The sequence below is a fragment of the Echinops telfairi genome, unplaced genomic scaffold (genome assembly GCF_000313985.2).
Source record: "Echinops telfairi isolate 266 unplaced genomic scaffold, ASM31398v2 ScPeMD7_655;HRSCAF=1070, whole genome shotgun sequence".
In the NCBI taxonomy this organism is placed as follows: domain Eukaryota; kingdom Metazoa; phylum Chordata; class Mammalia; order Afrosoricida; family Tenrecidae; genus Echinops; species Echinops telfairi.
This window is the reverse complement of record NW_022104553.1, coordinates 34,236,926-34,252,066: the sequence shown is the minus strand read 5'-3', so window position 1 is coordinate 34,252,066 and position 15,141 is coordinate 34,236,926. Positions and strand designations below refer to the sequence as shown.

Here is a 15,141-nt window from a genome sequence, read left to right as displayed (position 1 = left end):
CTGCTTTTAATGTTTACAACAACATAGACAGATTTCTAACACGTTTTTTATTGTTTCACACAAATGTTAGTAAATTTCTAATATAGTCATTTTCCCTTAACCATACATATTTTCACATAGCCGTATAATCATATTATATATAGATTCATTTTATTTGTTGTTTGTTCTTTCTCTTTCAAAACCATTGGAAATTAATACAGATATTATATCATTCCATAGTTCAATCACATCAAGCAGTATTGTACAATTGCTCCACAGTTTCAAAACTATAGATTCATTTTTAACAGCTGCATAGTGTTCCATAATTTATTTTCCCTCGGTAATTTTAAGTGTTTTAAATTATCTTTTGTAAAAAAAGAAAAATTTTTTAAAAAGAAAAAAAGAAAAGAAAAAGAAAAATTATCTTTTGTTTGTTTTTCAAAAATAATCCTAAAATAAGTATCTTGCACATAAAATATTCTGTACATGTGTGATGTATCTTTAGGATAAATTCCTAGAAGTGGAAATGCTGGATTAAAATGACACACTTTTTAAACTTTGAATTATCAACTTTTAGCAAATTGAAAAATAAATGAATCTTAAATTGAATCATAAGGCATCTATCACCAGCTGATCAGTTTACAGCCAATCTTCCTTTGTATTCCCATCCACTACCCCATCTTCATATTATTTGTTAATAAGCAAGTCACAGAAATATCCATGTATGTCACAATTTTAGGTAAGATTCTTACTCCTTTGAAATGTACAACATTGGCTTCCTATTGTTATATACCTGGTACTCAGGGCTCTTTCCTTACCCTCCAAATTTTGTCCTTGGTTAAATGCTGCCCTTTTGATGGCAAATGACTGATGATTCTAAGGACTGCGTTATTATCCCTTAGTATTGTTATCCCCCTTACAGGCTTTTCTGATGTTTGGCGAAACCTTGAGCCCTGGAGGCAAGTTCATTTCCAGAACCGCGAGGTGGCTGAGGGGCATGCGGGAAGAAGGTTCTTCTGTCTCTGTCTGACCAGAACACCTGGTATTTTTTATGCTTTGAGTGTTGATTCCACATAATTCTCCCACTCCAAAACCTTTTAATGTGATCCCTATTCCACGAAGTTAGTGATAGTGCGACATCATCTAGTTCTTCTGGTTTCAGGGTCATGGAGATTGAGGTTCACGTGGCCCATTAGTCCATTTGACTAATAGTTTCCCATGTGCTTTTGCTTTTCCTTCCGACAGAGACCGATAGCTGTACCTTACAAGACCACTCCTCTAAGGTCAAGAGCCCAGGCAGTACCCACCAAAACAGGATTCATAGGCTCTTCTAACCTCAGTGTTTCCTGAAAATTGGTAGTTGGAATATAGAGGCCTGATCAGATACTGAGGTTTAAATGTGTGTGTGTGTGTGTGTGTGTGTGTGTGTGCAGGTGCACACAAGATTACTTCTTAGTTGATATAGGAATGGTGTTGGAGTGGTGTTCTGGCCACCTCTGACTTTGAAAGGGAGAAGGGGAATCAAACTCAACGTCATCCCAATGCTGACTCCTATGAAGCAAAGATGGGACCTGCCTCCACCCTTCACCCTTCTGAAACTAACCTTCCCTCTTCGGCACTTCTCACTTCTCTGCTGGGTCTGAGAATTCACTGCAATGGCCACATAGAACTCACAGACAATACTCACAATTGGGGGGGAGGTTTATTAGGAAAGTTAACATATTATAATTCAGGGTCAGAAATGCTCAGTGTTCGGTCCATAGTTCCTCTTCTCAGCCCATCGGCATGCCTCTCTCTGATCCTCCATTTCAGCCACACGGCCCCTGGCCTCTGCCCTGCGCAGGCCAAGTTATAAAGCTCTTTTAGGGCTGCTATTAAATGCCCAAAAGGCATCCAATTCCACCATAAGCTTTAGCATGAAGGCATTCGGTTCTGGTTCCATGGTTTACAAACCTAGTTCTCCTGATTAAAAACCTAGAGGTGCCTTATCCTGCAAGCCAGCCTCCTGCCCAAAGGCACTCACTCAGCTCTCTCAGTCTGCGGACCAGGTGCTGCGGCCGCTTCTGCCACTGCTTCTTTGTCACTTCTTTGGTGTCACCGCTATCTCCTGGATCAAGGAGGCTCAGTGCACAGGCACCTCGGGGTCCACATGATGCACTCTTGACTCTTCTTTCTTGGTGGTCATGAGATTGCCCCCATTGCTGCTTCATTTTAAGCGCAGGGGATGGCAAAACTGGCCAGTTCCCATGTTAGAATTCCATACACCCCATTCACATGGTCTCACCCAGTCATTTGGTCAGAGGCATGACGACTATGGCTAAAAGAGCCATATCAAGAAATCCGTTGTACCACAGCTGTTAATATTAAGCAACATACAATATGCGAGGAGCTTATTATGATGTTAGTAACTATTGATGTTCAATTGATGTGTTCATTTATTAGGGATTATATTTGTATAAAGTTCCTAGCATAAGATTAACTTCACCAAGGGTTAGCTCGCTTCCTATTCATTTGATCCTCTCACACACACACCCTGGGTGTGAGGATTATATGCCACTTTCAGAATGTGACTTTGAAAATCTAAATTTAGAATATTTTTTCAGTAGACAAATAATCCATAAAATAGTTCATTATTCTAACCCAGAAATTGGCAATGCTCGGCAAAAGATAAGAAAAATGTTTACTAAAAATTATTCTTCTTTTTTTTTTTTTTAACATTTTATTAGGGGCTCATACAACTGTTATCCCAATCCATACACACATCAATTGTGTAAAGCGTATTTGTACATCATTTCTCAAAACATTTTCTCTCCATTTAAACCCCCGACATTAGGTCCTCATTTTTCCCCTCCTTCCTAAAAATTATTATTCTTAACAAAAAATAGATTCGAAAAAATATTGTAAGGGTTGTCCCTACAAAAGTAATGATGGTCAAATTCAGTAAGACAGAGCATATGCAAAAAAATGTGAAGGGAAACATGATTAGTAATTTTACCCAAAGATAAATGTGACTATTTTTGCATATTTATTTCTTTCTAGATTTTTTCAAAGTTTTTTTTCAATTTACATTTATTATAGGAAACTTCAAGCGTACCAGGAAGTAAAAAGGAAAATACAGTGACCACCAATACTCTCATCATCCATCTATGAAAAATCGTCAACCATGTTTCATTGATACTTGTACTCACTTCCTCCTTAAATCAATTCATTGGAAAGCAAAACCCAGATGTATGACATCTGTAAGCACTGCAGAAATTATCTCTAAAAGAATATTTTTAAAAAGAAAAGTATCAGTGAGAATTTGTAATCCTGGGCCCTTAGAAGGGAAGGCAATAACAATTCCTACCAAAATCTCATTATCCCTCTAATTGTGATTGCAGAGAAGTTGGTTCACATATATTTAAAACAATCTAAGAGAGGTTTTTCTTAGCAGCAATATTAATTTTTTAAATCATTTTATTGGGGGCTCTTACAGCTATTATAACAATCCATTGTTTCAAGCACATATGTACATAGGTTGCCATCATCACTTTCAAAACATTTTCTTTCTACTTGAACCCTTGGTATCAGCTCCTCTTTTTCCCCTCCCTCACTCCCCCATCCCCCACCCACCCTCTTGACTCCTTAATACATTAAAAATTATTATTTTCATATCTTACACCGTTAGCTCTCTCCCTTCACCCATATTTCTGTTATTTGTCCCTCTGGCAGGGGTGGGGGGGTAGGGGTGTTGGTTGCCCCTTTCTCCCCCTTCTCCCCTGACCTTCCCCCTACCCTTATGGTATCACTACTCCCATTATTGTTCCTGAGGGGTTTATCTGTCCTGGATTCCGTGTGTCAAGAGCTCTTACCTATACCAATGTTCATGCTCCAGATTAACTGGATTTGTAAGATAGAACTGGGGTCACGGTAGTGGGGAAGGGGGAGAAGAAAGCATTACAGAACTAGAGGAATGTTGTGTGTTTTATCGGTGCTATATTGCACCCTGGCTGGCTTGTCCCTTCCTTGTAATCCTTCTGTGAGGGGATGTCCAATTTTCTACAGATAGGCTTTGGGTCTCCACTCCGACCCCCTTTGTTCACATTGATATGATTGCTTTTTTGGGTCCTCTGATGCCTGATACCTGATCCTGTGGACACCTCATGATCACACAGACTGGTGTGCTTCTTCCATGTGGGATTTGTTGCGTCCCTGCTAGATGTCCACTTGTTTAACTTCAAGCCTTTAAGACCGTGCTATGTCTTCTAATAGCCAGGTATCATCGGCTTTCTTTACCACATTTGCTTATGCACCTGTTTTGTCTTCAGTGATCTTGTTGGGAAGATGAGCATCACAGAATGCTGGGTTATGAGAACAATGTTTTATTGCATTGAGGGAGGACTTGAGTAGAAGCCTAATGTCCATCTTCTACCTTGATACTTAACATAAATATATGTATATAGACCTATATCCCTATCATTATATATCAATATATTTACATATATACATGCTTATATTTAGACCTCTATAAATGTCTTTTGCCTTCTAGTTCTTTCCTCTATTTTAGCAGTTTTCAACCTGTGGGTCGCGACCCCTTTGGAGATCAAACGACCTTTTCACAAGGGTCACCCGATTCATAACAGTAGCAAAAGTACAGTTATGAAGTAGCAACGAAAATAATTTTATGGTTGGGGTGTCACCACGACATGAGGAACTGTATTAAAGGGCCACGGCATTAGGAAGATTGAGAACCACTGCTCTATTTCCTTTTACTTTCCTCCTGTCCCACTATCATGTTTGACCTTCATTCAGCTCTCAGTAGTTCCTCTTGGCTACATGGCACTTGGTCAAACCCCACCAAGCGTTCTACACCCTCCTTGCCATCGATTTTAGGTCTCCTGTTGTTCTCTTCTCCCTGGGTTTGTTGGCTCCCCTCTCCCTCCCCTACCTTCCCTCTCCCCCACCCCCACCCCCGTCCCCCCAGAACCGTTGGTCCTGGGGTTTTCTCCTGGGGACTGTTTATCTTGCCTATCTTATATAGATACATGTGGAAAAAAAGGAAGAAAGAAAAAAAAAAGGAGGGGGTTCCTCCAGGTCTGTCTGCTGACCCTTATGTATGTTTTCCGGTGGAGTCTGATGAGGTGCCGAGCTCTGCCCTCCGAGTCTGAAGTCTATTTTCGGAACTCCGTGGGGACTTCATTGCTTCGCTCCCCTTGCTGTTCTGTTATGCAACCTTTGTGTTTCACGCTGGTTGGGGGCGGGGAGGGTGGGGGGAGGTCAGACCCAGGCACAATTCCTTCACTGTCTCCACTGCTGTCCTCTGCAGTGCTGGGGGTCAGTGAGGGGACATCGGCAACAACATTCTTTAGGGCATTTTTCTAATATTCTCTCTTTCCTATTCAAACTTTCATGTGCATTTGTGAAAAACTGGAATTCTTTTGTTTATTTTGTATTGAACAAAATTGATTTGAATTGCTAAGTATATCCTAAATTCTTCATGATGAGAATTGTATGTGCTTCTTTGCTCCTAGAAGAGCCTATATAGATATTTAACTGATTCAATGAGTTTGGCGAAGACTGGCATGTTTTTAAGGGAGCCTTGGTGGCCTGCTGATGACACGTTGGACTGAGGTTCACAAGGTCCGTGGTGAGAAACCACCAGCCACGTCGACTCAGTGGCAGTGAGGTTTTACGGTTTGGTTTGGTGGTGCAGGTTACACATTGGGCTGCTAACCCCAAGTTCAGCAGTTTGAAACCACCAACTGCTCTACTCCCATAAAGAGTTAGTCTCAAAAAAAAATTTTTTTTATTGTGATGATTGAACAACTCTACTTGATATGATTGATTATTGAATTATATGATGTGGATCAAGTGCCAATAAAATGAAAAAAGAGAGGCAGACAGACTTATAGTCTTGGAAACTCACAGGGGCAGGGCCGCTATGAGTCAGATTCAACTTGATGGCAGTAGGTTTGGTTTGTGGCCTGTTTTTAAGGAAAGGTGCCAGTGGGATCCCTTGGCCATTCCCCTCCTGCCCCCACCCCCCCAAAATGCAATGATTAAAAAAGATTTAAAAATTTGTCTATGAAATTCTACCTTAAAAGTTAACCTAAGATGAGGAAGCTGATAACAAGGAATAGTAGGAAAAGGAAAATGTTCTAAAATTGATTGAGGTAATGATTGCACAACTCTTCTTGAGCTGGTTGAACTATTAAATTGTGTGATATTTTGCTTATGTCCCAATAAAACTGTTTATTATTCTTTAAGTGTTAAAAAAAAAGTTAACCTATTGTGTTAGTCTGGGTAGACTAGAGAAACAAATTCAGGGAGACTCATATGTGTATAAGAGTCTATAAGTCTGATATTATCCCATATGTCCAATACCAATCAATAAATTCCTCTTCAGACTCATGCAACACAAGCAATGACACTGAATGCAGAAGATCACAGGCCAGTGGGTGGAAAGTCTTGTGGATCCAGTGGCAGTGGAAGCATCCTCAGCGCTGGCATGGTTCTCCATGTGGTTCCTTCAGCTCCAGGCCTCTAACATAGCTCCAAGTGTCTTGTCCGCAGGAATGTCTCGCAGGGAGTAAATGTGTGTCCTGCCTCCAGCAAGCTATTTATCTCCTTAGTGCCTCCAAATGAGGTCATCAAGCTGTGACCTGACTGACAGGCTAGACTCCACCCCTTCACTCTTCAGTCTCAAATTGACAACAGATTTTGTAACTACCACACTGACCTTAGCTGTAAGAGCCCCTAATAAAATGATTTTCTTTTAAGTTTCCTTACCTTAAACTCTGGCTTAAGAAAACGTTTAGAAGTCATTCCATTCCAAAGGATTAATTTAATTTAATTCTGAAACTAATTGTGGGACTTCACCTTTGTTGCATTCACAAGCAATACTTTTCACAATGCTGTAACTTGCTACTGGAAAGCCCTTCAAACTATACTTCAAACTCCCTGACCTCAAGTCCATTCCCATTCATACCGCATGTACAAGACAGGGCCCCCCATGGGCTTCCCAGACCGTGAGTCTTCATAGGAGTAGGAAGCCCATCTTTCTCCCTCGGAACGGCTGGAGGGCTGGAGGTTTCCAACCACTGACCTTGCCGGGAGGGGCCCAACGTGTACCTACTACACCACCAGGGCTTTTAGAAAGCCCTTCAGCCTCTCAAAAATCGCATCTAAAATCCGATTTATAATTCAACTCCCCTACCTTAGAGCTTTTACAACACCCTCCTTGTAACCAGCCTCCCAAACCAGGGACCATCCTTGGCTTCTTCCCAATCACCTCAAAATCCAGTTGTGTCTACATGTCTGGGCCCTCACAGAGGTCCTTGAGAGTACTAAGGTGTAGGACCCGAATCTCCCCTGCTGCTTTACTCCCTGTGACCTGAACAGGTGTAGTATCGTGAGACTGGACAGACACAAGTGGTGTGAGCATATAAAAAATGTTTAGAACATGCCCGGGGCAGTAAAGGTAAAGTGCATTAACTTTTATTTCCATTCCGGTTCAATACAAACCAAACAAACTGTACGACAGGGTAGCGCTGCCTCTGTGGGTTTCTGAAACTAACTCTTTACAGGAATAGAAAGCCTTGTCTTTTTCCTGCAAGTGGCTGGTGGTGTCAAACTGCTGACCTTGCGGTTAGCAGCCCAACACAGAACCAAGACACCACTAGGGCTCCTTTCTGGTTCAATTGTCTCTATAAGAGCATCCCACATGACAAAAGGAAAGTCAAAGGAAATAGAGGAAAGAATTAGGAGGCAAAGGACATTTATAGAGGTCTTTTAAAAAAAGGCATGTACATATGCAAATATATTTATATATGAGGATGGGGAAATAGATCTATGTGCATATATTTATAGGTTTAGTATTAAGGTTGCAGATGGACATTGGACCTCCACTCAAGTGCTCCCTCAATGCAAGAACACTTTGTTGTATTAAACTGGCATTCTATAATGCTCACCTTCCTGACATGATCGCTGAAGACAAAGTGGGTGCATAAGCAAATGTGGTGAATAAAGCTGATGGATCCCAGCTATCAAAAGATATAGCATCTGAGATCTTAAAGGCTTGAAGATAAACAAGCGGCCATCTAGCTGAGAAGCAACAAAGCTCACATGAAAGAAGCACACCAGCCTGTGTGATCAAGAGGTGCCGAAGGGATCAGGTATCAGGCATCAAAGAACAAAAAATCATATCATTGTGAATGAGAGGGTTGCGGAGTGGGGACCCAAAGCCCATCTGTAGGCAACTGGACATCCCCTTAGAAAAGGGTTGAGGGGAGGAGACGAGTCAGTCAGGGGGCAGTGTAGCAATGATGAAACATACAACTTCCCTCTAGTTCCTAAATGCTTCCTCCCCACACCCCACCTCCCACTAACATGATCCCAATTCTACTTTACAAATCTGGCTAGACCAGAGGATGTACACTGGTACAGAGAGGAACTGGAAACACAGGGAATCCAGGACAGATGAGCCCTTCAGGACCAGTGGTGAGAATGGCCATACCAGGGGGGTAAGGGGAAGGTAGGAGGAGAAAGGAGGAATCGATCACAATGACCCACCTGTAACCCTCTCCTTGGGGGACGGACAACAGAAAAATGGGTAAAGAGAGACATCAGACAGTGTAAGATATGACAAAATAATAATAATTTATAGATTATCAAGGCTTCATGAGGGTGAGGGGTGGGGGGAGGGAGGGGGGAAATGAGCTGATGCCAAGGGCTTAAGTGGAGAGCAAATGTTTTGAGAATGATGAGGGCAACGAATGTACAAATGTGCTTTACATGATGTATGTATGGATGGATTGTGATAAGAGTTGTATGAGCCCCCAATAAAATGATTTTTTTTAAAAAAAAGAGCCTCCCACATGCCAGGCTTGAAGCAGAGAACAAAGCAGACACAGAGCTCTGCCCTTTGGAGCTTAGCTCCCAAGGGAGGAAGGGACCAATGAGCCCATTTTTGTCATAGTGTGTTGAAAGGTGGTGTGTGCTCATGTGGGCGATGGGAAAAAGACTATCAAGGATGTGAGGGGAGGTTCCAACTATGCTTAGCATCACTATCGTTGATCCTTATCACGTTCTTCATTTTCAGTCACTAAACCAGATTCATCGACATCGACTCAATTCTGTTGCACAGCGACGCTATAGGATAGGGTAGAACTGCCCCTGTGAGTTTCTGTGACAAACTCCTTACGGGACTAGAAAGTCTAATCTTTCTCCCATGGAGTGGCTGGCAGTGTTGAACTGCTGACCTTGAAGTTAGAAGCCCAACACGTAACTCCTACGCCACCAGGGCCTCTTTTTAGCCCTGCTACTGAATAAGATGTTCACTCCTATCATAACGGTGCCATGGAGTCCACCGTGACTCACAGCGACCCATGCACAGCAGAATGAGTGCGTCCTGCGACCCCCCACGTCGCTGTGTCAGAGCATGTCCTTCTCCAGGGACAGCTCTCTCCTGACAGCGTGTCCATGGCGCGTGGCAGCGGTCGCACCGTGCTTGCCTCTAAGGAGCAATCCGGCTGTGCTTTCTTCAAGATGGATTTGTTTGTTCTCTTGGCACTCTGTGGCACTTTCTCTGTTCTCCGCCAGCGCCATCATGCCAATGCATCCATTCTTCAGTGTCCAACTGCCACGTGCATCGGAGGTGATTGAAAAACCGTAACATACCATTGCCTAATGCTATCCTGTAGCACCATTATGGCAATTTTACTCTGGTCCTACATCAGCCCTCATCGTCTCGGATCTTACCAGAGAGCTGGGTCTAACACCCAATACAACCATATCTCCAGTAGGATTATCACACTTAGAGAATAGTTTCCAAACTCCCTAACCTAGCATTACACCTCCCCTCTCCCCGCACAGCTGCCCCCAGCAGCAGATCTGTGCTCTGCTTGGCCCTGCTGCCTAGCCACGCGCAGCTCACCCTCAAAGCACACAGCTTCTTGCAGTGTGATGAGAGGGACCAAGACCACTCCGGGATCTCCTTTAAAACAGGAGAGAAGAGGGAACCGATGACAAGGATCTACATATAACCTCCTCCCTGGGGGATGGACATCAGAAAAGTGGGTGAAGGGAGATATTGGATGGTGTAAGATATGACAAAAAAATAATTTATGAACTATCAAGGGTTCATGAGGGAGGGGGGAACGGGCAGGGAGGGGGGAAATGAGGAGCTGATATTAAGGACTCAAGTAGAAGGCAAATGTTTTGAGAATGATGAGGGCAACCAATGTACAAATGTGCTTGACACAATGGATGGACGTATGAATTGTGATAAGAATTGTACGAGCCCCCAATAAAATGATTTTTTTTAAAAGAATTTAAATCCCTGGGAAAGAAAGATGGCAACCTATGTACAAATATGCCTGATACAACTGATGTATGAATTGTGGTAAGAGTTGTAAGAACCCCAATAAAATGATCTTTTCATTAAAACAAAACAAAAAATAGTGTGCATGAGACAGAAACAAAAGGCGAGAAGCCAGGATGCTCTGAAACCACAAAAATAAGTAACCAGCAGGTTACACCTGGTCGGCTTTCAGGCACCGCGGTTCCCACTTAGTGTGAACAGATACGTCATAGATTATGTCGAGAAAATGACGGGACCTTTGAGTCCTCTCTGGTACCGGATTTTTTAAAACAACCAGATAATTAATTAATCATTAATTACTACTTTATCCTTGCTCCTCCTGGCATAAAGTACACAGTGATAGCCTTCCGAAGGGTAGCTGAGTGTGTGGCATTTTTTGGGGGGTCCTTGATATGTCAAAATGATTGATTTACTCAATCATCTGGCTAAACAAACAACTGCCATCTAACGATTTGCCAGCCCATAGCCAGCCTCCCGGACAGAGCAGGGCTGCTCCTCAGGGATTCTGAGGGTGAGCAGGGATAGAGGCCGCCTTGTCTTCCTCTCATGGAGCAGCGAGTGGGCTTGAGCCACCAACCTTTTGGCTCCCACCCAATGCTTCACCCACGGGCTACCTTGGCCTTCTACCTACTACACTAGAAATAAAACACGTCGGACAGGGCAAGATATGACAGGATAATAACTTGTAAATGATCAAGGGTTCATGAGGGAGGGGGGAGCCGGCGGGGGGTGGGGGAGGATGAGGAGCTGATGCCAGGGGCTTAGGTGGAGAGCGGAGGTTTTGAGAATGATGAAGGCAATGAATGTACAAATGTGCTTGACACAATTGATGTATGTATGGATTGTGATAAGAGTTGTATGAACCCCTAATAAAATGATTAAAAATAATATTTTTTTAAAAAAGAAAGAAATCCAGGATAAATAAAACACTTAAAATTTTAAAAAATTAAATAAAGAAAGAAAATGCAGAGAGAGAAAAAAAGAAATAAAACTAGTTCTGGCACATTTTAAAGCATCACTGGCTTTATTTAGAATAAGAACCAGCCAAGAAAGGAGATTGTCCCAGGCAATTCCCCCTTGATTCGTTGCCTGGGGGCCCAGTATCAGGCCTGGAGAGAAAGGCCCTCCAGAGTCCCTCTCAGGGAACAGGGGCGGCAGCCTCTTACCAAAGACCAAGCCATCAAAGTTCAGAGGGCATTACCTGGGCCGAGTTCCTTCTTAGGAATGATCAGTTTTAGCTGGGCGAGAAGAGAGAGAAGGCACAGCATGTGGGAAACAGAAGGATTTCTCCCAAGTTGTCTCCCCCAAATATATGCCAAACTTAGCTGCTTGCGAATGACTATACACTTGGAGGCCATCAGAAGTAGAGCAGGGGTCAGGCTCCATAAGGGTTATCAGCCATGTAGAGCACGCAGTCACCACTGTTTATCCCACAACAAGTAGGGCCCACTCCCTTCTCATAAGGATAGTAGTTGTCTGTTTCCTTGTAGGAGACCCCAGAGAGGTCAAGCCCACTCAAGGGTGACCAAGGTTAGGCCGCCATCATGAATCTAGGGTCCGCCCATCTTGTCACATGTATACCCCTAGACCTTCCCATTCCTGTGGGCACACCCCTAGCTCATCCCCTTCCTGTCACGCTTATGCCTATCATAGATCCCCTTCCTACAATGTGTATGCCTACTGTACTGCCCCTTCCTGTGACGTGTGGTTACCTGAAATCATGCCCCAGAAGTAGATATAACCCTTGGTTAGCAATAAACGGGGTTCTGAAGCCTCCTGCCAGGTCTCTAGCCGGCTGCCGAGTCACTGCCCCACCTCACCTTGGCCCATGCCGCGCCATCCAGGAGGTGAGCATGCTACCATGAAATGTGCCAACTCCATTATTTGACTCTCTCTTCTATCTCTCATGCTATGACTTTAATCTTTATGTATCTCAACCGTACAATTGCGCTTACTGAACCCCTGATTGTTGGTGGGGGGTTGATGGCCCCTTCCAACCACAACACAGGCCATGCCTCCCACCCCCAACCACGGCCCCCTCTGGCTGACACCCACACAGTGTTTTTGCAGTGTTTGACCCACCAGACTCTGGAGCGATTGCAGAAAAGATCACAAGCCAAGGAACACAGTTGGCCTCCAGGAGCCGGGATCAACAAGGAAAAGGATTCTACCCTACCACCTCCAGAAATAATCAGTCCTGCTGACACGTTAAAAAAATTTTTTTCCTTTGCCTTGACTTTAGTTCCAGAATGCATTTTTGTTGTTTAAAGTCACTGTTGTTCTTATTAGGTGCCATGAAGTCAGTTCTAACCCACAGCAGCCCTCGATACAGCAGACTGGGAAACACGGACCGTTCTGCCCATTGCTGCAGCCACTGGGCCCGTGCATCTCCTGGACTCTTGAGTTGTGCCCTATCAGCAAATGAAGATCCCCAAAACTCCACCCCCATAGGCTTTCCTCTATCCAGGACCCCCTGGTCGCTCACTCCTCCGAGTCTCCATAGTGGTAATTTACTACCACAGCAAGAGAAAACTAATCCACCGGCCGAAGTTGAAGGGGATTTGGCTGAACACATTTTTGGTATGCTACTCCGAACAAGTAAATCTGTGACTATGGCATGACAAAACAATATGGTTGAAAAAATGAGGAGCTGATGCCAGGGCCTTGCATGGAGAGCAAATGTTTTGAGAATGATGAGGGTAACGAATGTACAAATGTGCTTTATACAATTGTATGTATGGATTGTGATGAGAGTTGTATGAGCCCCCAATAAAATGATTTTTTAAAGATTAAATTTTAAATACATGGCTTTTAATAACCTTGGGAAGCAAACATGAATAAGAACCAAAAGGAGAGTCACGTGTCTCAAGGCCGAGTTATAGGCTCACAAACTCCAGGCGCAGCACTGAACACGTCCCGTATGTTTTCAAAATGCTGAGTCAGAAAAAATCAGAAGGTAGCCAAGTGTCTATTCTCTTTTCGGCCTATGTGGATAAAAATGGGGTTCCTGCCTTTAGGAAATAGTAACATTCTCTCCGAGAAGCATCAGGAATGGTTAAACTGCCACATCATGAGAAACATAAACCACGCTATGAAATCCTGGCAGGTGGTTCTGAGCACTCTTCTGTCAGAATGGCAAGCCAGCCTGGCCTTGGTGAGTGGTCTCAAGGAGAGCCGGTTCTTCTGGTTCCGGAACAGGGCTTTGACAGGATCGCCCAGGTGATTCTAATGACTAGGTCTGGGGGTCTGGTTACAATGGGGAGTCTGATCAGGGTGTACGGCATGAAAAGGCAAATTCTCAGCAGGAATGAACCTGTTCCCAAATCACTAGAGGTTTGCCACCCACCCAACCTCAGACAGCTCCACTGTACATGGGATCTGCGTCTGCCAAGGACACTGCAGGACATGTAGACTCTCAGGCACCTCAAATTACAGGTTTAAGAAGATCATACCTAATCATGCTTCCAAAATGCACAATTGTGGTCATGCCAACTTTGCAAAGTCAGTTGACTTTAGTGAGACATTGCAAAGATGCTGAAAAGATCACTTCACCAGGGTGTCCACTTCTCAGCTTTGCCAGAGTCTAACATTTTAAAGGATTAAACATTGTCGATAAGACGGAAATTTTTTGTGTCCCCATTGGCTCTACTATGAAGGGTCTAGGGGGCCTGCATGAGAAGTCCTGGCGGGATAATAGGTTACTTGCTTGTCTGTTAAGTGTAAGGTCAGCAGTTCGAAACCAGCAGCCAGATGAAGCTTCCGGGTCCTGTAAGAGTTACAGTGTCAGAAACTTCTAAAAGCTGTTCTACCCTGCCCTAGATGGTCTCCACATGTCAGAATGGACTTCATGGCTTTGAATTTGGTTGGTTGGTTTGGAGATGGCTTGCACTTGACTGCTTGTTCTAAGTTGACTGCAACTCTACCTCACCCAGTTGTTCATGATGATAAGTCTGTAACTCTACTTCCATGAAGATAAAAACAAACAAACAACAACAAAAAGGCATCAAGTCAATTCTGAAACCCCTGTGGGTTTCCAAGACTATTTCTGAGACTCTAACTGTTACCAAGACTGTAACTGTTTCTGAAGTAGAATGCCCAGTCTTTCTGCCACTGGAGCTGCTGGTTTTGAACTGCCAACCATGCGGATTGCAGCCCAACGCATAACCACGGCACCAAGAAAACTCTGTGGAGCAGTTCTGCTCTGTACCACTTGGGGTGCTAAAGAGTGGAGACGAAGTCAGCCTGCTCCTGAACAATGATGATCAGATACCAGCAACGATGTTGCAATGCCGCCTGCTGTCTTGATGTTTTCTTTCTTTATTCATGTTTTTATACTCATTCAGCAGGCATTCTTTTGGTGTTTCAACAACTAAAATTAAATCGGATTTTTTTTCTTTATGATCACTTTATGGGGGCTCTTATAACTCTTGTTACAAACCACACATCAATTGTATCTGACATAGTCATACATATATTCCATCGTTCTTGCCTAGACATTTACTTTCCATTGAGCCCTTGGGTCAGCTCCTCTTTTTTCCCTTCCTCTCCCGCCCACACCCCCACCCCTCCTGGTCCCTTGATAGATTGTAGATTGTTCTTTTTTTTTTTTATTTTTTTTTTGGTTTGTTAATTATTTTCAAATCTCACATGTCTCCCTTCCCCTCTGTTCTTCCCCCCAAATGGGGGGGGGGGGGCATGTGTGTGGTTATGTGCCATTCATTGTCATCAGTGACCCCCTCCCTCCCTCTCTCTCCCCCCTCCCCCCCCCTTTTGTTCTCTCTATTCCCTTTCCTGTTCCTGGG

The 15,141-nt window shown here is 43.6% G+C and overlaps 1 protein-coding gene across 1 annotated transcript in view; it reads left to right on the top strand.

Moving 5' to 3' along the window:
• Nucleotides 1–3,446, top strand: part of ZNF565 (zinc finger protein 565) — a 52,798-nt gene extending 49,352 nt beyond the window's left edge. Inside the window, exons 8-9 of the mRNA XM_045292899.1 lie at nt 902–1,021; nt 3,058–3,446. Of these exons, the coding sequence (XP_045148834.1) occupies nt 902–1,021; nt 3,058–3,083 (146 nt within the window). The 3' untranslated portion in view covers nt 3,084–3,446. The remainder of the gene's footprint in view (nt 1–901; nt 1,022–3,057) is intronic.
• The last annotated feature ends 11,695 nt before the right edge of the window (nt 3,447–15,141 follow it).